Source organism: Homarus americanus, unplaced genomic scaffold, assembly GCF_018991925.1.
Source record: "Homarus americanus isolate GMGI-L3 unplaced genomic scaffold, GMGI_Hamer_2.0 scaffold19117, whole genome shotgun sequence".
Lineage (NCBI taxonomy): Eukaryota > Metazoa > Arthropoda > Malacostraca > Decapoda > Nephropidae > Homarus > Homarus americanus.
This window is the reverse complement of record NW_024754704.1, coordinates 3,403,767-3,427,867: the sequence shown is the minus strand read 5'-3', so window position 1 is coordinate 3,427,867 and position 24,101 is coordinate 3,403,767. Positions and strand designations below refer to the sequence as shown.

The 24,101-nt window shown below is 43.1% G+C and overlaps 1 protein-coding gene across 1 annotated transcript; it reads left to right on the top strand.

Annotated features, from left to right (window-relative positions):
- The first annotated feature begins 3,558 nt into the window (after positions 1–3,558).
- LOC121855963 (microtubule-associated protein futsch-like) lies at positions 3,559–23,810 on the top strand. The gene is made up of 6 exons (XM_042351181.1): positions 3,559–3,689; positions 16,755–19,627; positions 20,963–21,934; positions 22,595–22,766; positions 22,893–23,295; positions 23,584–23,810. The coding sequence occupies exons 1-6, from the start codon at positions 3,675–3,677 to the stop codon at positions 23,808–23,810; spliced, it is 4,662 nt and encodes a 1,553-aa protein (XP_042207115.1). The 5' UTR covers positions 3,559–3,674.
- Positions 23,811–24,101: the final 291 nt, after the last annotated feature.

The window sequence follows — 24,101 nt, the reverse complement described above, 5'->3', positions numbered from 1 at the left end:
ATACATCCACCGACACAACACACACACCTACACACAGCTACATCCACCTACACACACCAACATCCACCTACATCCACCTACACACACCAACATCCACCTACATCCACCTACACACACCTACACACACCTACACACACCAACATCCACCTACACACACCAACATCCACCTACACACACCAACATCCACCTACACACTTCTACACCCACACACCTTAGTGTAAATGTGTTTTGTTTTGGGGGGGTCAATCACCTGGGCAGGTAAATTGCATATTCAGGTGTGTGTGTGTGTGTGTGTGTGTGTGTGTGTGTGTGTGTGTGTGTGTGTGTGTGTGTGTGTGTGTGTGTGTGTGTGTGTGTGTGTGTGTGTGAACGCTCGTGACAGCATACAGCGAATGAGGGTGTGCCAAGTCCGTAGTCTTGCATAGTTTTCCATCGTAATTTTTTTTTTAAACTAATGCCTTCCTAAAGAAACCATCGATATGGGACCAGGTTTGTTCCACTCCACGAATTTTTTTTGCGATTTTTCCACCAAGTTTGATGAAAAAAGATTGTGCCGTTTCGGCTGCCCAGAACACACACACACACACACATGCCTAGTCCTATAGTATATTAGATGATTGAGCCACCAGTGCAAATGATTAGGTTAGATTAGGTTAGATTAGGAATAGTCGACAAAAAACTGACGATTGGAAGATTAGGAGGTAAATGTAGTATAGACAGAGTTGGTGTGTCGTGTTCGCCAGGCGTATACCATCGCCCAGGTGAAAGGCCACCAGAGCCAGACGAAGATTACTTAAATACACACTAATTGGGGAGAAAAAGTAAAAAAAAACAGAAGCGATGACAGAGAGGAAAATAGAGAGACAGTGAGAAAGATAGTGAGTGAGAGAGATGCAATATAAAACATCTTTTTACCAAGCCTCAACTGCCTTTAGCCTCAACTACCGTTACTCCAGAAAGGTGTTACAACAGCTATACGACTACACATGCTGGAAAAAACAAACAAACAAAGAGGTATTTAACGACGGCTCTAAATATACTGGGGAAAAAAACACTTGGCATGCAGTAAATCATGTGTGTGTGTGTGTGTGTGTGTGTGTGTGTGTGTGTGTGTGTGTGTGTGTGTGTGTGTGTGTAATAATGATAATAATAATTAACGGTTTATTGAAAAGGTTCTGCAGTCCGAAGGCTGAAAATATACATTGGGCATAAATGATTTATTAGATACATTGGTGGTTTAACAAAAGCCTTCATTAGAGAAAGGTGAAGGAACATACAGTGAACATACAGATTAATGTTTACAGTGGAGGTCACTTAGGTCACGTGTGCTGAGGTGCTGAACAGCAGACACGCGGTGTAGTAACTCCCTCACAGATGGTGTTATGAGGGGCATCACGTGGAGTACTAGTTCCCTCACAGATGGTGTTATGAGGGGCATCACGTGGAGTACTAGTTCCCTCACAGGTGGTGTTATGAGGGGCATCACGTGGAGTACTAGTTCCCTCACAGGTGGTGTTATGAGGGGCATCAAGTGGTGTAGTAGTTCCCTCACAGGTGGTGTTATGAGTGACCTGACGTGGTGTAGTAGTTCCCTCACAGATGGTGTTATGAGGGGCATCACGTGGAGTACTAGTTCCCTCACAGATGGTGTTATGAGGGGCATCACGTGGAGTACTAGTTCCCTCACAGGTGGTGTTATGAGGGGCATCACGTGGAGTACTAGTTCCCTCACAGGTGGTGTTATGAGGGGCATCAAGTGGTGTAGTAGTTCCCTCACAGGTGGTGTTATGAGTGACCTGACGTGGTGTAGTAGTTCCCTCACAGATGGTGTTATGAGGGACCTGACGTGTGTGTGTGTGTGTTAGAGGTTACTGAAGCCACGCATGTGACATCATTCGTTTAACTGTTTATTGTCATTCTTTCCTTTTCTAGTTTGGTCAATAACAAATCTTTACATTCTCTTTCCACACGGAGGTTACGAATATTAATAATAATAATATTATTATTATTAATGCTACTATTAATATTATCGTTATTGTTATTGTTGTTATTGTTGTTATTATTATTATTGATTTTTTTTACGGGGATTAGCCCACTCGGGCACAGGTCACCGACCCACATCGGGGCCTGGGGGCGAAAATTTAATAATAATAATAATAATAATAATAATAATAATAATAATAATAATAAACCATAAAGAAATACAAAACGAAAAAAAGATCAAGAGTGAAAAACAATATATGTATGTTGTGTTGTCAAAGTAAGAGAAACAATTGAGACCCTGCAATTGTGAGTAAATGAGGCAGAAAGTCAGATCAGCAACCTGGGACTTGGTCACATATGGCAGCAGGGTCTACCATTAGACAACACATTATGCTTCCAATATCTTCCCAGGCGGTAGTACTGTTATTATTATTATTATTATTATTATTATTATTATTATTATTATTATTATTATTATTATTATTATTATTGTTACTCTTCTCTTTCTTGTTGTAATATAAATCATTACTCTCCCGGGTCCACAGAGTTGATAAGCTAATCACCTTTCCTTCTCTGCCCCACACTATCTAAGGCCTCCCATCCCTTCCTCATTCGAGTTCAGTCTGAAAATCATCATCATCATCATCACCACCATCATCCTTATCGTCGTCATTATCATCCCTGTTCTGTTCCAAGTTATTTATTATAATTTGTGAACTGTTTCGTAAATTTTCTTTCAAGTTCATTCTGTTCCACGCTCCGTAAGATCTCCCTTTCCATCCTCATTATATTATAGCCTGAAAAATTATTATTACTGATATTATTATAATTATTCCTTATGTCCTGTTCATAGGTATACGTGATATAATCTGAGATCTATTCCGTTGATCATCTAACCATTCCACTTCTCTCTCAAAGTAACAACTGGAGATATGATATATTGCTATCTTCTTCTGTTCCATTTTAACTATTCCACACGGAGGTTAATTTACCCTCCCTTCCCCAACTAATGTTATAGTCTTGACGTTAATTTATTTTATGTTTGATCCTGTTCCAGTGTCCCTTTTCCACCGTATCCCTGAAGGTCTCTGTTCCATCCAATCCACCCATTCCGTTCTTTCCCCCTGGTGTAGGAACCTAACCTGTCTTCTCCAGAGCGACCCACAGGGAGACGTCGTCGTGTACTCCGAGGGCCTGTCAGACTTGCACTAACTACCCCTCCTCTCCTCTAACTACCCTCAACTACTCCCCCATCTTCTGTAACTACGAGTACTCCTTTTCTTTTTCCTACACCCCTATTCATCCTTCACCTCCTCTCATCTAACTACCCCTTAACTACCCCCTCCTTCTGTAACTACTCCTCATCCTTCATCTCATCTCCCCAGTGCCCCCAAGCTTCCCTAAAAACCCACCGCCCGCTTGTTTCATAACCACCACCTCCTCCTCCTCCTGCCCAGCACCACCACCACCACCACATCTTCCACGGCCACTGCCCCGCGACATTTCAGAAACGGGTAACTCGGTCAGGGCGGCACCACTACCACCACCACCACCAGCAATCTTGGCCCTCGTGTCCAGTAAGTGCCGTCACTAGTGTTGTAGACGAGTGTGGAAGAAGGCTGTTGTGGTTAGGTTGTGCGCTACAGTCACTCGACCACCCCCACCTTCCTCGCTGCTGTCGGCTCACGAACATGAAGACCCCTTGGGTATGTTTACTCAGTGTTTTTGGGAGGGAGGTGTGTTTGGCGTGTGTGTGTGTGTTAATATTTGCTGAACTGATATTCGAGGTGTTTTAAGGCATGTTTTGGGTGTATGTTTACTGTCAATGTTTTGTATGGGGGTGTTTGGTTAGTGTTTATATTTTTTCAGTCAAACGTTAATGACATCTTAAATACGTGTTGAGTGTTTACCCTTTGACTCGTTGTTTGCTGTGTTTGGCCAGTGTTTAGCTTACCCATCAATCAACAGTAAATATGGTTCCTGTTTGTGTTTATAGAGGATTATTCACTCATTAATTTCTATGTTTTGGTTATTCCTAAATACAACCTTGAGACAATAATGTTTCCTTCCTGTTTGTACTGGCTGACCGTCTGAGCGATTATCTCCTGTGTTTACAAACTAGAGCTAATAATCTACACTATCCAATGCCTGTTTTTTTCGGACGGCAATTCTAGTCTTAATCAGTTAAGTGCTTGAGGTGACTCTACGTAACTTGAAGACAAACGTTTGTGGTGTGTGTTTGTGTGTGTGTGTGTGTGTGTGTGTGTGTGTGTGTGTGTGTGTAAAATTTCCCTATGATTTGAAATTAAAACGATAGAAAAAAAATAACATCGCTGCCTCATTAACACAATCCCAACCACAAACATGACAAGCCAAAATGGGGGCCCAAATAGCCCTGAGACTATCCTAACACGTCATCCTGACCTACTGAGTGAGGTACCTATTTTCACGTAGGATCTTTATTAACATTAAATACGTGAACCCGTGAAACATTTTCCCCTCACCTGATATCTTAATTAACTTAGGTGTGTGTGCGTGAGAAATTGCTCACACACACACACACGAACACGTGCATACACTATGCAAATACATACTGACACAAACACGTACACACACACACACACATACTTACACACAAACATACACACACACCTTCACACACTGTACACACACACACACACACACACTTCATTAGCTTGATGCACTAAATTTATTTATAGCAACAAGTTTTTGACCATTTTTTTTAAGTTTACGAAAGGAAAGTGAACAAGAGTAGTCGAACCGGTTGTTTGATGTTGTGTGCTCTCTCTCTCTCTCTCTCTCTCTCTCTCTCTCTCTCTCTCTCTCTCTCTCTCTCTCTCTCTCTCTCTCTCTCTCTCTCTTATATCTCTCCTACAAACCCCACCACACAAATTACCTTAACTCACCCACAAAAAATAATTAAACTCAACAGGTAAGTGGCCGCCTTCACCTGGCTGTGCGTACGTGAGGTAAGGCGGAACACACTGGTATGCTAATTTAACATACCTGGAGAAATATAATCGAGTTAGTTATGGTATAATCGAACATACCTGTGTACAAGGAGTCTCTCTCTGAGCTGAAATAAAACAAAATAAATAAAAAGTTGAATCCAAGTTGAGTCCAGTAGTAAAGGGGCTAATTAGTAGAGACAGTTTAAAAGTTTATTGGATATTATATTTGACCTTTTTTCCCTCTTTTTTCCCTATCGATCTCTTTATAAACCCCAAATTAACTAATCGCTGTTGAAATGATCGTCACTGTGTGTGTGTGTGTGTTTAATCTCTACTGAACTGCCGTGTAAGTCAATGTCCTGTGTTAGATCTAGTAATACCGGAGAACTTTCTGTGTGTTCATTCACTGTTTGTTGTTATTAGTGGGACTTTTTAATTAAGTATTTCATTGGTGTTTGTTTGTTTGTGTGTGGTCATAGTTCTTTACACACACACATCTACTCGCCACACGCACACACATCCACCCCTACACACGCACACCTACTCGCCACACGCACACACATCCACCCCCCACACACGCACACCTGCTCGCCTCCCACACAAACACACCTCCCACCATACCCACCCCCCCCCTTCACACAGACCTCATCGTCCCCCACACCAACCTCCTTCTCCCCTACACCTCCTTCCCCACCTTCCTTCTCCCCCCCCTCTAAACCACACTCCCCCACCTCTCACACATTCGCCCCCCACACTCTAAACACACACTTTCCCCACACCTCTAAACACACACTTCCCCCCACACCTCTAAACACACACTTCCACCCCTACAAGGTGAGTAAGTAGTAAGTAGTTCTATGTTTTGTGATCGACTGGCATCATTTATATAGTAGCAGAGGTCAACCGGTGATCGGGGGACCTTCTCATCTTCCGGTCTGTCTGTTTTTTGGTCCTGTCTGTGTTTTCTGTCTGCCTGTCTGTCTTTATTACCGTCTATTTTTTGTTTATTTCTGTCTGTCTCTCACTCCCTTGTGAGCCATGTGTATTCTCCCCGTCTCCGCTCTCTCTCTCTCTCTCTCTCATCCACTCTTACCAACATTCTAAGGTCACGTTCTCCATCCTCTTCCTGCTCCTTCTTCTTTTTTCCTTCTTTCCTTTCACTCTCTCCCCTCCTGTTTCCCTGTTCCAAGGTCCTAGAGGTCCCACTGACGCCCAGGAAATATCAAGTAAACAAGAATAGGTCACTTTATCCTGCACTTGGTAGGTCTCCCCCACACACTTACTGTAATACTCATTTGGGAAAGTGAGATCCTTCCACCCACTGGGAAGGAAATGGAAAAGTCCTCTCTCGCCTTTTGAGAAACGATAATGTCCCACTCACTCACTAGGAAAGGAAATACCACACACCCACCACCCACCCACTGAAAACGGAAATGGCCCACCACTCACTAGGAAGGAAATGCCACCCACCCACCCCACTAGGAAAGGAAATGCCACCCACCCACTGAAAGGAAATGGCCCCACCCACCCACTAGGAAGGGAAATGCCACCCACCACCCACTAGGAAGGAAATGCCACCCACCCACTGAGAGCGGAAATTAACCCAAACCCACCCACTGAAAACGGAAATGGCCCCATCCACACACTAGGAAGGAAATGTCACCCACCACCAACTGAAAGCGGAAATGGCCCCACCACCCACTGAAAACGGAAATGGCCCCACCCACCCACTGAAAACGGAAATTAACCCAAACCCACCCACTGAAAACGAAATGGCCCTCCACCCACAGACAAAGGAAATTCCTGGCCCGCCACCCTGGCAGAAAATGGCCCCACCTTACGCTCTCTGACTCTCTCAAGGTTGTCAGTGTCAAGGGGAACCACCTGGCTGACGTGTTCACCTGGGAGACGTGCTCACCTGTGGAGACGTGCTCACCTGTGGAGACGTGCTCACGTGTGGAGGCGTGCTCACCTGTGGAGGCGTGCTCACCTGTGGAGGCGTGCTCACCTGTGGAGACGTGCTCAACTGTGGGGACGTGGTCACCTGTGGAGACGTGCTCACCTGTAAGGACGTGCTCACCTGTGGGGACGTGCTCACCTGTGGGGACGTCCTCACCTGTAAGGACGTGCTCACCTGTGGAAATCTTAAAATAGACTTCAATACAAAAAAAACAAATCTCAAAGGGTTCTTAGGTAAATCTTCCCCTTAACTAACACGTCACAACACACACGTAAAACACCCTAATTAGATTACGACGTTAAGATACCAAAAATGGTGCGGTAATTACACAGTGACTCTAGACTCGTCTAGAGCAACTAGACTTGAGAGTCTGACCTCCAAATAAGGCCACCACCGTATTACAGATTTTTCTCTTTGATTAAATTATCGGTCATTAGTTCGTAAAAGCAGAGTCTCTTTATTAAGATTTCCGCCGTCTGGACACCTCACAAGGACGGGTCAAGACAGTGCAATCGTTGTCTCGAGACTTATGATACGAGTGTGCTTGATGCTTCTGTCTCTCTCTTTTTCTTTATACTTCTCTCCCTCTCTTTCTTTTTTGTGTTTATTCTTCTCTATATAACACTATATCTGCGTAAGAGAGAGAGAGAGAGAGAGAGAGAGAGAGAGAGAGAGCAGGTAATCGGTCAGAAGAATCTTACATTAAGCACAAAAAACAGGTTGCCTACACCCTCCCCTCCTCCACACACCTCCCCGTCTTAATGTAAACACGGTGACGTCACACACACAGCTGATCAGGTCCAGCCCTCGCAAGTCACGACTCGTTCACTAGAGTTCTTCTTTACTTACATTACTCTTACTCCCATTTCCTTCATTATTCCTTCAATTCCTCTTTTTTTCTGCATTTATCGTTCAAGTCTCTCTTTGTATATTTATCTACATTTTCTTTTTTATTCTAATTCTTCATTTACATTTTCTTGTTTTTTTCTTTTGTATATTTCTTCCCTTATTTCCTGATTTTTTTCACATGTTCGTATTATTCTCTTTTTCTATCACATTTTTCTCTTATTTTCTCGTTTATACAATATATCTTGGTGTTATTCTTTTCCTTTAAGACCAATAAATGTTAATTCACCTGACCTGTGGGTAAGTCAGTCACAGCGAGACTTTATTACTGTATTTCACTACAAATTGTATACCAACATAAAAAATAACACCTGCTTTTCTTGACCTCACTGGTGGATGATTTTACTGCATGAGGGATGTTTGCCACACTCAATTTAACCAGTACCTGACTTTCAGGTGGATCATCACGCCCTGAACAAGTATGGAACTGGTTTAACCTTATTTTTCTTTCTTTTTTTGGTCATACCTTTCACAAGTGTACTGAAAGCTCGCCAGGGTCACCAGGAGAACGTGGCATTAAAAATATATATTATTTAAAAAAGTAAAAAAGTAGATATTATTTTTTTGTATTGTTATTAAAGACCTTGGTTATGTGAGGTCAAGTAGAGGTGTCTAACTTCCATGACCCGAGATGACCTTTCCTGTCCCTCTGATCTATGGAAAGAGCTGACATATGATTGGTCAAAGGGGTGATTTATTTTTTAAGTACGGTGTTTTGGAATGTTGAAATAAACTTCGTCAACCCCAACAACATCCGAACATTCGAAAAACCACAAACAGTATCAATGACTTCTTCCACCCTAACAACATCCGAACGTTCGAAAAACCTAACCTAACCATTGACCTGAATAACCCGGTCGCATAACCTCTCGTGTCTCTTGCTCGGTCAGGTCACACACTCAGTTTTTGTCCACTGGTTGAAGGTGGGGAGGGGGAGGGGTCACCAGGCCGGCACAGTGACCTATTCTGGTGACCTGACCTCCGGGGAGACGTTATGTGAAGAGAGGAGAGAGAGAGAGAGAGAGAGAGAGAGAGAGAGAGAGAGAGAGACAGAGTTAAAACGTTCAGGGTCGAAGTATTGAGACTCGAAGCTTCCTAATCCGAGTGGTTCAGTATTTCAAAACGTCGACTACCCCCTAAAGTGACTCTTATGAACCCTGGGCGTCGAGTCACTGGTGGGTAAGACTTGTTCTCTCCTATATCTGACTCATCTTTTTTATTGTCGTATTATCTGGGTCCTTCCCTTCACTTTCCATTCTGTTCTTAATATTAATTTTCTTATTCTCTTACTACTTATTATTCTTCTTATTCTCATTTACTGTCTTCATATTTCCTTTTCTCGTTATTCGTCTATTATTATTATTAAGATAGAAAACATTATTTCCCAACAAAATATAAAATTTATGAAACAATTTTATTCGTGAAAAAAAAACTGATTTTAATCCTTTCAAAATTTGGACCCAAATAAAGTTTATTCCCCAAAATTTAATTATGATTATTTATTATCGATTTATTTAGATAATTCTCTAAAGTAAATTTTGTTTTGATGAATTAAAAGCAAATTCCTCTTCTCCTTCTTGTCCTCCATTCTCTTCACCTTATTCCTGTCTTCTTAATTACTTATTCATTATTCTTATGCTAATGTTCTTCGCTATTACCCATTGTTGTCATTTTCTTTCTCTATTATTACTTATATCTTGTTCTTATCCTCTCACTTGTTCTCTTAAGTTTAATAAAGTAACTACGGGTCTACTTGTTTACTCACACTTATAATACGAAAAGTTAATAAACTAAATCCGGTTTGCTCTCTGGAAGGGATACCCATTTATGATAGTCTTTAAATCAGCATATATAAGGGACGTATTGTGGTGTCAGTCAGGCGTGGCAGGACTAAATCCAGTTTATATTCTGGTAGGGATTTCCTCAAATCATTATAGCATCATAAACCAGGGTTGTGTTTTTGGTTCTGGTCGGGTGTGGCAAAAACTTGTTTATGCGACCTGGAAATATATATATACACAATGTGTGTATTTATTTTCTCCTAGTCTTACTTTCAGTATATGACCCGCATTTAAGGATTATTTCGTTGGGTTAAATCCAAAATGTGTAGTTGTCATCTCTGTCTACCTTTCTCCCTTTCTCTTTCTCTTCTTTCCCTTCTCTCTCTTGTCATTCTCTTATCCCCCCTCCTCCCTCCGTTCACCTTACACTCATTTTCTTTCAACTTATCTACTTTCTTTCCTCTCTTTCTCTACCTTTCTGTCACGCTCTCATTTTCTCCTTTAAACCTTCACTCCCTTTCCCCTGAAAGTACCCATGATGCACCGCGTTTATTTGTTTACAAAGAACAGCTGATCATGCAACTCCGGTGACCTCCACTGAATGACCCACCCGGAGTTAAGGGTTGTGGTTGCGTGTTAAAAACGGGTCATATTCAATGGTGTAAGAGGGAGGTAAATCGGCATGTTGTAATAATACGTGTGTGTGTGTGTGTGTGTGTGTGTGTGTGTGTGTGTGTGACTATGATCGTATGAGTATTTACGTTTGTAGGTATGTATGACTTTATTTACATCTGTATGTTTATGTATCGAATCAAAAGACTAACCAGAAGCGAGAGAGAGAGAGAGAGAGAGAGAGAGAGAGAGAGAGAGAGAGAGAGAGAGAGCACACAGTACCCTCAAACCCACATAAAGACACGGGGATAGAGTACCTTGGTGCCAACAGGGAGTGCCACAGGGCCAACACATAGTGCCAATCATAAAAACTTGTAGTAAGAGAAGAATGCAGAACAAGCCTACCTGCCTGCCCACCCCTGTGTTGACCTTGCCCACCCCTACCAGTACTGTGTAGAAGTGACAGACGCTTTCCTAGATTAGTACCTGGTCCATAAGGTTAGTGTCAGGTCTCTAAGATTAGTCTCAGGTCCATAAAATTAGTGCCAGGTCCATAAGATTAGTACCAGGTCCATAAGATTAGTACCAGGTCCATAAGATTAGTGCCAGGCCCCTAAGATTAGTGCCAGGTCCATAAGATTAGTGCCAGGTCCCTAAGATTAGTGCCAGGTCCCTAAGATTAGTGCCAGGTCCATAAGATTAGTGCCAGGTCCCTAAGATTAGTGCCAGGTCCATAAGTTTTCAGGTCCATTAGATGAGTGCCAGGTCTATAAGATTAGTACCAGGACCATAAGATTAGTGCCAGGTCCATAAGGTTAGTGCCAGGTCCATAAGATTAGCACCAGGTCCATAAGATTAGTGCCAGGTCCATAAGAGATTAGTGCCAGGTCCATAAGATTGCGCCAGGTCCATAAGTTTCAGGTCTATAAGATTAGTGCCAGGTCCATAAGATTAGTACCAGGTCCATAAGATTAGTGCTGTAGGTCCATAAGATTAAGTGCCAGGTCCATAAGTTTCAGGTCTATAAGATTTAAAAGCCAGTCTATAAAATTAGTACCAGGTCCATAAGATTAGTGCCAGGTCCATAAGATTAGTGCCAGGTCCATAAGATTAGTGCCAGGTCCATAAGTTTCAGGTCTATAAGATTAGTGCCAGGTCCATAAGATTAAAGGTAGGTCCATAAGATTAGTACCAGGTCCATAAGATTAGTACCAGGTCCATAAGATTAGTGCCAGGTCCATAAGATGAGTGCCAGGTCCATAAGATTAGTACCAGGTCCATAAGATTAGTACCAGGTCCATAAGATCAGTACTCCAGGTCCATAAGATTAGTACCAGGTCCATAAGATTAGTGCCAGGTCCATAAGATGAGTGCCAGGTCCATAAGAGATTAGTAATACCAGGTCCATAAGATTAGTACCAGGTCCATAAGATTAGTACCAGGTCCATAAGATTAGTACAGGCCCCTAAGATTAGTGCTATCCATAAGATTAGTGCCAGGTCCCTAAGATTAGTGCCAGGTCCCTAAGATTAGTGCCAGGTCCATAAGATTAGTGCCATGTCCATAAGATTAGTGCCAGGTCCCTAAGATTAGTGCCAGGTCCATAAGATTAGTGCCAGGCCCCTCAAGATTAGTGCCAGGTCCATAAGATTAGCGCCAGGTCCCTAAGATTAGTGCCAGGTCCATAAGATTAGTGCCAGGTCCATAAGTTCTAGGTCCATAAGATGAGTGCCAGGCCCCTAAGATTAGTGCCAGGTCCATAAGATTAGTGCCAGGTCCCAAGATTAGTGCCAGGTCCCTAAGATTAGTGCCAGGTCCATAAGATTAGTGCCATGTCCATAAGATTAGTGCCAGGTCCCTAAGATTAGTGCCAGGTCCATAAGATTAGTGCCAGGCCCCTAAGATTAGTGCCAGGTCCATAAGATTAGTGCCAGGTCCCTAAGATAGTGCCAGGTCCATAAGATTAGTGCCAGGTCCATAAGTTTCAGGTCCATAAGATGAGTGCCAGGGTTCATAAGATTAGTACCAGGTCCCCAAGATTAGTGTCAGGTCCATAAGACAGTGCCAGGTCCATAAGTTTCAGGTCTATAAGATTAGTGCCAGGTCCATAAGATTAGTGCCAGGTCCATAAGATTAGGTACCAGGTCCATAAGATTAGTGCCAGTGTCCATAAGATTAGTGCCAGGTCCCCAAGATTAGTGCCAGGTCCATAAGATTAGTGCCAGGCCCCCAAGATTAGTGCCAGGTGGTCCATAAGATGCCCAGGTCCCTAAGATTAGTGCTATCCATAAGATTATACCAGGTCCATAAGATGAGTGCCAGGTCCATAAGGATGCAGTGCCAGGTCCATAAGATTAGTACTACCAGGTCCATAAGATTAGTACCCAGGTCCATAAGATTAGTGCCAGGTCCATAAGTTTCAGGTCCATAAGATGAGTGCCAGGTCCATAAGATTAGTACCAGGCCCCAAGATTAGTGTCAGGTCCATAAGATTAGTGCCAGGTCCATAAGTTTCAGGTCTATAAGATTAGTGCCAGGTCCATAAGATTAGTGCCAGGTCCATAAGATTAGTACCAGGTCCATAAGATTAGTGCCAGGTCCATAAGATGAGTGCCAGGTCCATAAGATTAGTACCAGGTCCATAAGATTAGTACCAGGTCCATAAGATTAGTACCAAGTCCATAAGATTAGTGCCAGGTCCATAAGATTAGTGCCAGGTCCATAAGATTAGTGCCAGTCCATAAGATTAGTGCCAGGTCCATATGATTAGTACAACAAGGTCCATAAGATTAGTGCCAGGTCCATAAGATGTGAGTGCCAGGCCCTAAGATTAGTGCCAGGTCCATAAGATTAGTGCCAGGTCCATAAGATTAGCAAGTGCCAGAATCCATAAGATTAGTACCAGGCAAGATGAGTGCCAGGTCCATAAGATTAGTGCCAGGTCTCTAAGATTAGTGCCAAGTCCATAAGATTAGTGCCAGGTCCAAGATTAGTGCCAGGTCCATAAGATTAGTGCCAGGTCCATAAGATTGCACCAGGTCCATAAGATTAGTGCCAGGCCCATAAGATTAGTACCAGGTCCATAAGATAAGTGCCAGGTCTCTAAGATTAGTGCCAGGTCCATAAGATTAGTGCAAGCAGTCCTATAAGATTAGTACTAGGTCCATATAAGATTAGTACTCAGGTCCATAAGATTAAAGCAGGTCCATAAAATTAGTGCCAGTTCATAAGATTAGTGCCAGGTCCATAAGATTAGTGTCGTGTCCATAAGATGAGTGCCATGATAGACTATAATCATATCCAGATCATAAATTGCGTCCATAAGATTAGTGTCAGGTCCATAAGATTAGTGCCAGGTCCATAAGTTTGTGTCTATAAGATTAGTGCCAGGTCCATAAAATTAGTGCCAGGTCCATAAGATTAGTACCAGGTCCATAAGATTAGTGCCAGGTCCATAAGATGAGTGCCAGGTCCATAAGATTAGTACCAGGTCCATAAGATTAGTAATTGTGGTCCATAAGATTAGTACCAAGTCCATAAGATTAGTAACAAGTCCATAAGATTAGTGCCAGGTCCATAAGATTAGTGCCAGGTCCATAAGATTAGTGCCAGGTCCATAAGATTAGTGCCAGGTCCATAAGATTAGTACAAAGGTCCATAAGATTAGTGCCAGGTCCATAAGATGAGTGCCAGGCCCCTAAGATTAGTGCCAGGTCCATAAGATTAGTGCCAGGTCCATAAGATTAGTGCCAGGTCCATAAGATTAGTACCAGGTCCATAAGATGAGTGCCAGGTCCATAAGATTAGTGCCAGGTCTCTAAGATTAGTGCCAAGTTCATAAGTGATTAGTGCCAGGTCCATAAGATTAGTGCCAGGTCCATAAGATTAGTGCCAGGTCCATAAGATTAGTACCAGGTCCATAAGATTAGTGCCAGGTCCATAAGATTAGTACCAGGTCCATAAGATTAGTGCTGGGTCTCTAAGATTAGTGCCAGGTCCATAAGATTAGTGCTAGGTCCATAAGATTAGTACCAGGTCCATAAGATTAGTGCCAGGTCCAAGATTAGTGCCAGGTCCATAAGATTAGTACCAGGTCCATAAGATTAGTACCAGGTCCATAAGATTAGTGCCAGGTCCATAAGATTAGTGCCAGGTCCATAAGATTAGTGCTAGGTCCATAAGATTAGTACCAGGTCATAAGATTAGTACCAGGTCCATAAGATTAGTGCCAGGTCCATACAAGATTAGTGCCAGGGTCCATAAGAGATTAGTACCAGGTCCATAAGATTAGTGCCAGGTCCATAAGATTAGTGCCAGGTCCATAAGATTAGTACCAGGTCCATAAGATTAGTACCAGGTCCATAAGATTAGTGCCAGGTCCATAAGATTAGTGCCAGGTCCATAAGATTAGTGCTAGGTCCATAAGATTAGTGCCAGGTCACTAAGATTAAACACTTGGTCTGTAAGATTACGATCAGTTTCAGGCATAAAATTTAATTAGTTTCAGGTGTGAGAAGTAATTAGCTTTTAGGTGTGCGAATTGATTACTCTCATATTTCGAATTCCCCAAAACGAAGAGAAAAACTGACGTCAGATTTTTTCTTCAGAATTTAAGTAAAGACAGAACTGCAGTAAACAAAGACATGATGTGAATTAAACGAGGCTGGGTCCGTCTGTCTATATCTTTGTCATCGCCCTAACTGTCGAACGATTGCATGGATCACTTTCAAACTTTCAGATCATATTCGTGAGGTTTATTCCCATCAATCAAAGGTCAAAGGTCAAGATCACTTCAATCGTGACAAGTACATTCTTGACCTTATCTTTCGTGATCGTTTTTTGTGTCACTTCCTTTATCATCATCTGAACAACACTGTATTATTATATTTTCTCTAGTATAATGTGTGTGTGTGTGTGTGTGTGTGTGTGTGTGTGTCAGCGTTTGTGTGTATGTGAGTGTGCATGTGTGCGTCAGCTAATGTATGTGGAGGTATGTGAGCGTGAGTGTATATACATAGTCTTGTTTACATATGTGAATGAATGTATATGTAAACATCTAAATCAACTTTCCCCAATAACACACATCTAAACATTATACAAACACATCAACCGTAAACTCATACACTTCACATAAACACACAAGCAATACAAACTAAAGACACATACACCAGGTCACCTTAAACGAGTAACAACTCCATTGACCTTTGATCCTGAATGACCTGGTAGGCTGGTGCCAGTCGGTGTTTGCCTGTTAGTGTTTGTGTAGAGTTGCATCGAGTCTGGTGAGATCTGGCAACTAAAGAACCAGTTGGCGAGACGTGGCAACTTTAGGATCAGCTGATTGGGGTCACAATGTAAACAAAAGAGATTCATATCTGAGTCACCTGAAGTCCCCGCTTATAGACCGTGAAGGTCAAGTCAAGTTCGCCTTGCCATCCTCTTCTACTTGTATTAACACACCGTAAGTAGAAATAAACGAGATGAAAGATAATACAATAACAGGATTTGTGAGATACTGGTGTATGACATGTTGGGTTACAGAGAGAGAGAGAGAGAGAGAGAGAGAGTATCGTTACCTCTTGAACGTTGCGTAAATGTCAGATTGCATAAATTAATAGTTACTTCTATTAAGGATAAAACTAGACCAATGTGTGGTTGTGAGGCTTGTTTACTCGCACACACACACACACACACACACACACACACACACACTGTATTCATATCCATTAACTTGTTTGCCCTTATCACTAATTTTAGAAGAATCTACATATATTCACAGGCACATTCAACCTCTGAATGATGATTGGACGAGGACATCTTGACATCTTTGCGCTGATTGGTTACACTCATCGATTATCTCATTGGCTGATAAAAAACTTCTATTTTCTAATTGGACACAGGCATTATTACACTGACTGGACGAAGCTGTCTTTAAAGTGACTGTATTAAGACCTATTTCAAGTAACTGGACGAAGACATCTTGGAGTTGACTGGATTTAAGACGTTTTTGAGGTGACTGGACGAGAAAACATCACGGGAATGACCTGACTGTTTCTGTTCAGTTGCCAGTATTGCAGACTGTTACAGTGAGTGATGTTAAAACGGTAACAGTCAGGATAAGTAGATCATTATCCCTACTACTTCCTTAACCTAACCTAACCTAACCTGAACTACTCCTCTAATTTAACCTAACCTCACCTAACTTAACCTACCCTTGCCTACCCTAACCTACACTGATTTATTCAACTCACCCTAAGAATCACTGTACTGTACATTAACCACAGGATGACTTTATAGTAACATTAAATTAAAAAAAAAAAAAATACCACTTTTCTTCAATCACATTTACCTTCACTTTTTTTTGCCACTGTGTCATCATTAGGGCCCAAAGTACAGTACATATAGCAACATTCATATACAACAATAAGACTTATCAATGAAGTGTAATGTTTACTATTTACCTGAGGAAGGAATAATGTTTTGCAATCTGAAGTAATGTTGACAAGATTACAAATTACAATGTTTGTTTTAATCTTGCAGGTATATATAGGCGTGTCCTTGACCCTACTGGTGACGGAGGCGTTAGCGGGGCCGGATTCTCTTTCTGGATCTCCATGTTTTCATACTCACCATCACCATCAACAAGAACGTCACCATCACCATCAAGACTCAGAAGATGGGTCACTATACACGCCTCCTGACCCTCACTCTCACCCATCAAGAGGGCGTGACCTGTTCCCTCATGGAGAGTCCTCTGAGGAGGTGTCGGGATACACTTACCCTGTTCCTCAAGTAGCCTTTGATATCCTAGGCAGCACTGACCACACGTCAACGAGGCTCTTCAAGGACTCGTCTGAAGAGTTGTCTGGTTATGCTTACCCAGCCCCTGAACACTCCTTTGATCCTTCAGGAGGGAGTGACATGACGCCTCCTGATTCCCATGAGTCGGCGGAGGAGCCATCAGGTTACTCCTACCCAGTGCCTGAAAAAGCTTTTGATATCCTAGGGAGTGCTGACCTGACGCCACCAGGATCTCTTGAGGAGTCCTCTGAGGAGACCTCGGTAAGTAGTGAGCGAAGACCCTTAGTGTTCCCCGAGGGGTCCTCTGATGAGCTGTCTGGCTCCTTCCCGGCCACTCAACATTCCTTTGACAGCTCAGAAGAGAGTGACGAGGGTTCCTCTGGGTCTTCTGAAGAGTCTGTTGAGGACCCCGCAGGACACTCCCACCAAGTATTTGATACCTCCTCTGACCCTTCAGGAGAAAAACATCCGACACCAACAGAATCCTTAGAACAGTCCGAAGAAATTTCAGGATACTCCTATACGGTACCTGAAAAATCCTTTGACATCCTAGGAAGTGTTGAGATGGCTGCACCAGGATCTCGTCAAGAATCCTCTGAGGAAACATCGGGGTACGCTTATCCTGTCCCTGAAATATCCTTCAACATCTTGGGCAGTACAGACATGACGCCCCCTGAGGCCCTGGAGGAAGAGTCTCAAGAGTCTTCTGAACAAGTCTTCCCAGTGTTGGATCATTCTGTTGAGTCATCTGAGGGTGGTGATGAGTCACTCCTTGAGTCACACGAAGAGTCATCTGAGGGTGGTGATGAGTCACACGAAGAGTCATCTGAGAGTGGTGATGAGTCACTCCTTGAGTCACACGAAGAGTCATCTGAGAGTGGTGATGAGTCACACGAAGAGTCATCTGAGGGTGGTGATGAGTCACACGAAGAGTCATCTGAGAGTGGTGATGAGTCACACGAAGAGTCATCTGAGGGTGGTGATGAGTCACACGAAGAGTCATCTGAGGGTGGTGATGAGTCACTCCTTGAGTCACACGAAGAGTCATCTGAGGGTGGTGATGAGTCACACGAAGAGTCATCTGAGAGTGGTGATGAGTCACTCCTTGAGTCACACGAAGAGTCATCTGAGAGTGGTGATGAGTCACACGAAGAGTCATCTGAGGGTGGTGATGAGTCACACGAAGAGTCATCTGAGAGTGGTGATGAGTCACACGAAGAGTCATCTGAGGGTGGTGATGAGTCACACGAAGAGTCATCTGAGAGTGGTGATGAGTCACTCCTTGAGTCACACGAAGAGCCATCTGAGGGTGGTGATGAGTCACACGAAGAGTCATCTGAGGGTGGTGTTGAGTCACCTCTTGAGACGCAAGAAGAGTCGTCTGACGACTCAGTTGAAGAGTCCTCAGGGTACTCCTACCCGGTCCCAAAAGAAGCATTTGACATCCTAGGAAGCAGTAATCTCACGCCCCCAGGATCCTCCGAAAAATCATCAGAAGAGTTTTCAGGATATGCTTATCCTGTTCCTCAACAAGCCTTTGATATACTAGGAAGCAGTGACCTGACGCCACCAGGATCTCTTCAGGAGTCCTCTGAAGAGACCTCGGTAATTAGTGAGCGAAGACCCTTAGTGTTCCCCGAGGTGTCCTCTGAGGAGCTGTCTGGCTCCTTCCCAGCCACTGCAAACTCCTCTGATGAGAGTGACGACGGTCCTGAAGAATCACTTGAAGATCACTCAGGATTGTCTCATACAGTCTTCGAAAGCTCTTTAGATCCTTCTGCATCAACATCCTTTAAAGAATTCTCTGACGAGATTTCAGGATATTCCTATCCTGTTCCTGAACAAACCTTCGATTTATTAGGAAGAGACAGCCTGTCCCCGCCTCCTTCAATATCACTGACTCCTAGACCCACTTTAATATCTCGGAACTCACACTCAAGAGAAACAAGTTCAATATACTTCCCTCCTCACATTTCAGAAGAACCACCAAGGGTGAGCCACTCTCCCCCACAAACACCAAGAATAAGTTACTTCACCCCAGTTTCCAAATTTTCAGCCCAAGTACCATTAATTTCATCCTCCTCAGAGAGACAGTCACAGGAGGCCGCCGAGAGTGACGAGGCAGTTCCTGAGGCCCACAGCGATGAAGATGGAGACACAGCTCAAGGTTCTCCAGAAACAACTGACGACAACGAGAGCCAAGAACACGCCCCTGAACTCACACATTCCAGGACCTATAACCCGCCTCCGAGATTCTACCTGTCACCTGTAAGACAAACCACCGATAAGCCGCGAGAATCGTCGACATATTTCCCCCCGAGTGTATTTATGGCCACCAGCGCAGAACCACAAGTCACCCACAGACCACCACCACCACCACGCCATTTCACCAACCTCTATCAGACACCACGAGTAACACCCGTAGCCCAAGAAACCCATCACTCACGCCCTGAAGAATCTGAGGAATCATCTACAGTATTTGGTGATAGTGAGGAAGATGATGAGGAGGAAGAAGATCATGAGGAAGAAGAGGAGGAGGAGGAGGATGAAGATGAGAGAACTTCCACGAAGGAGTCGGCCTTATCTTCACAGGGGTCGAGACACACACACAGGTTAGTAAACAAAATATTAATAATTTCAGACGTAACAGGGACTCTCTCACCGTGAATTGTATATAAAAAAATAACAAGAATTACCAGGTACAATACATATTTTATCAGAAACATAAGTACAATTAGACTTACGTTAAAATTACAGGTAATACGACCATTAAATTATTCTTGGAATAGATAAAATAATTAACTGTATTCTTGTAACTCCTAATACATATATATACAGGTGTGTGGTGATAATTTCCTTGACACCTGCCAACACCTGGCCTCCCCTTATATGACCAATGGCCAGTGAACGTTTATTTTCATTATAAATTACTTCAGAGTTAACGTAATTACAAAAATACAATGACAAAAATAGTTGATCAGAAGTGTCCAGGGAATTTTGTCTGAAGTGATATAAGCAGCAAAAAAAAATACTGTACTGCTCTTATTCACACATTTGTTAAGTATTACGTCAGAGTTAAGAATATAGAGCGTTGTAAGACACTGATAGTCTTATCCTGTACAGTGTTCACATTTCAGTTTACCAGTTATCAAATTTATCAATGATAGCTTTCCTACGTTGTGTGGAGGATGGAACAAAGTGTAAAGAAAAATTAGAGAAAGGAAAAAATAACAGTGGAAATTAACCTTTGAAATATGATGCAATGGGTTGGTGAGTGAAGGACATTTTCACCTTGGCGTCTTAGAGAGAAGGTCTAATATAAACAAGACAATAATAATAATAATAAGATAGTGTAATTATTTTAGGTTTACGAAACTTCATTATTTTTTTCAGAATATAAACAATATGAACAAACGCGACAACAGCAAATTAAATAAAAACAAAGACGGAACTGAATTCATTGTCTTAATCTTACGTAACTTAAGTGGTTCTTGATGCTCAGGCAGTCGGGAATTTTCAAGATTAAGTATAATGAGATCGAGTAATTTAATTATAAACAATTAATTAGCCACAGTTATGATTTCTAATTCATTAAGGACTATAATTGTGTATTGGTTTATTTATTCTGGCTCAATATGCCCTTAATCTTAGTGTTCTAAGTCTGGTTTCTGTCCCAATTATCCCCAAACTTTCTCATTTTAGGCATTTCTTACTTAATTATCCCTAAACCTTCTAATTTTAATCATTTTTTACTTAATTATCCCTAAACCTTCTTATTTTAACCATTTTTTACTTAATTATCCCTAAACCTTCTTATTTTAACCATTTTTTACTTAATTATCCCTAAACCTTCTTATTTTAACCATTTTTTACTCAATTATTCCCAAACCTTCTTATTTTAGGTCTGTGTCTGGTCCACTAAACCTTAAATCGTCACGGTGTTTCAGGTCTGGTGGTGAGGGCAGCAGCCACAGAACATACCACACCTCAACACGGGTCTCGAGCGCAACAGCAGCAAGACGACTCTCACCAGGCTTCGATCCTCTCTCTCACTTCAGGATCAGAGACCACGACTTCAACGGACACTTCAACAGCGACGCTTACTTCACTATCTTGGACGAACGGAAAGGAAGTACTAGCCGTGTGCCCGCCGCCTACAAGTCGCCTTCTCCTCAGCGGTTCTATGCGGCCCCCGTGACAAGGAACCAAGGGACTGAGGAATCCGAAGAGAACCAGGAAGTTACCCAGCGTCCTAACCGGTTCTATGGATTTCCTTCAACAAAGAATGAGGAAGACAAGGAGGAGGAGGATGAGGAGGAGGAGGAGGAGGAGGAGGAGGAGGAGGAGGAAGGTTCATTAGAATCAGAGAAAGATACTGGTCGTTTTAATCCGTTCTTTAGAGTTCCTACCACAGAAGACAAAGAAGGGGGTTCTGAGGAGGAGGAGGAGAAGGAAGAGGAGGAAGAGGAGGAGGAGGAGGAGGAAGAGGAGGAGGAGGAGGAGGAAGAGGAAACGTCTTCATTCCATCCTAGTCGGTTCAATAACATTCCGGTCACACAAAGACAGGAAAAAGCAGACATAAGTGAAGAAGAAGAAGACAAAGAAAAGGAAGAGAGAAAAATTTCCTCTTTTGCCAGTCGATTCTATCAATTTCCCACAACGGAAGAAGAAAAAGAAGAAGAAGAGGAAGAAGAAGAAAGTTCCGAAGAAAATAAAAGAGTTCCTGCAAGTACCAATCTATTCTACAGCGTCCCCACCAGGAGACTTCAGGAGGTAAAACTGCCGGACCACTCACGCGATAACCTCAGGAGAGTCACTAACTTCTTCAAACTTCCTACTTACGAGGACCAGGAGGAGGACGAGAGGGGTAGTGGAGGGGATGGTGATGATGATGATGATGATGATGATGATGATGATGATGATGACGAGAGGGGTAGTGGAGGGCATGGTGGTGATGATGGTGGTGATGATGATGATGAGGACGAGAGGGGTAGTGGAGGGCATGGTGGTGATGATGGTGATGATGATGATGATGATGAGGACGAGAGGGGTAGTGCTGGGAATGGTGGTGGTGATGATGAGGAGGAGGAGGAGGAGGAGGAGGGAGAAGTTGAAGAGTCAAACGATAATGGTTTTCATTCAGGTTATCGTTATAAAGTCCCTGATATAAAGTTCGAAGAAGGAGAAGGAGAGGAAGAAAGAGACGAAGAAGAGAAGGAAGGAGATGAAGAAGAGGAAGAAATAGACGAAGAAGAGAAGGAAGGAGATGAAGAAGAGGAAGAAAGAGACGAAGAAGAAGAGGGAGGAGATGAGGAAGAAGAAGGAAGTCTTGAGGAGTTTTCAGGATATTCTTATAAAGTCCCTGACATAAAGTTCGAAGAAGGAGAGGCAGACGAAGATGATGAAGAAGAGGAAGAAGAAGAGAAAGAAGAGGAAGGTGAAGGTGAAGAAGAAGAGGAAGATGAGGAAGAAGATGAGGAAGAAGATGATGATGATGATGATGATGATGATGATGATGATGATGATGATGATGATGACGATGGAAGAGAGAGAAGTTTTTCGCCATACAACTTCTTCAGGTTACCGTCGGCCGCGAGTAACAGGAAAGACTCTCACGACTCTGAAGAAAGCAGCCACTCCCACGCATACACCCCCAGCAAGACTCGTCAACCCAGCAGCTCCGGAGGCTTCTATCCGACTCTGCACAAAGTTATCCGGAAGGAGGAAGACAATGAGGACGAGGAGGAAGATGTAGAAAGAGGAGAAGAAAGCGAGGAGGAGGAGGAGAGCGAGGAGGAGAAGAGCGAGGAAGAGAGTGGTGAACTTGACATCCGACATCCTGTATTCCTCATCTTAAAGAGTCATCCCACACGACAGGGTTATAAATACACTACCAGCTTTACGGGTTCTGATCACAGTGGGGAAGACTCTGGTGAGGATGACAGACTGCTCTTCTTGCCTTACATCACGGAGAATGAAGATGACGGTAGGGCTCTCGGCTACCTGCAGTTCCCGCCCTCAGACCTTCCTGCCTTAGGTCGCCTGAGTGATCTCCGGCCCACACAGCTCACCCATGACCTCTCGGGCTTTATCACAAACCTCAACACTCACGGCAGTGCCCGATTTTTGTCATATCTCACACAAGGTGTACCGGAGGATGACGACGATAATAGCAGCAGTAGCGAAGAGAGCGATGAAGATGATAAAAGTGATGCAGATGATGACGACGAGAAAGACGAAGATGATGAGAAAGACGAAGATGAAGAGGATGAAGATAATGGTGGAGAAGAACACGGAGAAGATGAAGGAGACAAAGAGGAAGAAGGCAAGGAAGAAGATGAAGAAGACAGTGAGGGTCGAAAGGGGTACACCCCAAGCCCCTACAGAGCCAGGCCGTGGGCCCCACCATCACACTTCAGAGCGTCAGGAGGGTCACCTTCCTCACACTCCGGGAGGAAAGTCTCTACCAGCTTCAGTCATTCTACCTTTTTCCCCCCACGTAGACCTCTCTCCAGCCCTCATCCCTCTCTTCAACCTCGCACCAATCCATTCTCTGGTGGGCCAACAGTGACGTCAAGGCCCCAGCCCTCCTATAACCACCGTAGAGAACGACTGTTTACCCCCAGCAGGAGATATCAGTCAGAGAGAAGAGTAACATCACCACCTGCTGTGAGACGTTCAGGAGGCTTTGGTGTGCACAAGGTCCCTAACAGACTGGCCGTGGTGGACAGTGACTACACCGTGACTGAGGGCGCCGGGTACCTACAGATTGGTCAGCCAGTGTCCATTATTTAAGAGTTCCGGTGACGCTGGCTCCAGTAAATACATCTTACATAATATGACAATAACCTGATATTTCGTGAATCAGTTATCCTCCACAACGAAGACTTTTATAGCGAAGAAAACAGTTGCCAATTCAGCAGCTGAGTCGTATATTTATCCAATTAGATGTTGTCTTAATTTAAAACAAAAATAATTCAATATTTTTTGTAAAAGTTCATTCTACTATCATGACTCACTTCATGTTCACTAAACTTAATTTTCTCCAGTTTCATGTAGCCACAAGAAATAAAATATATTTATGTT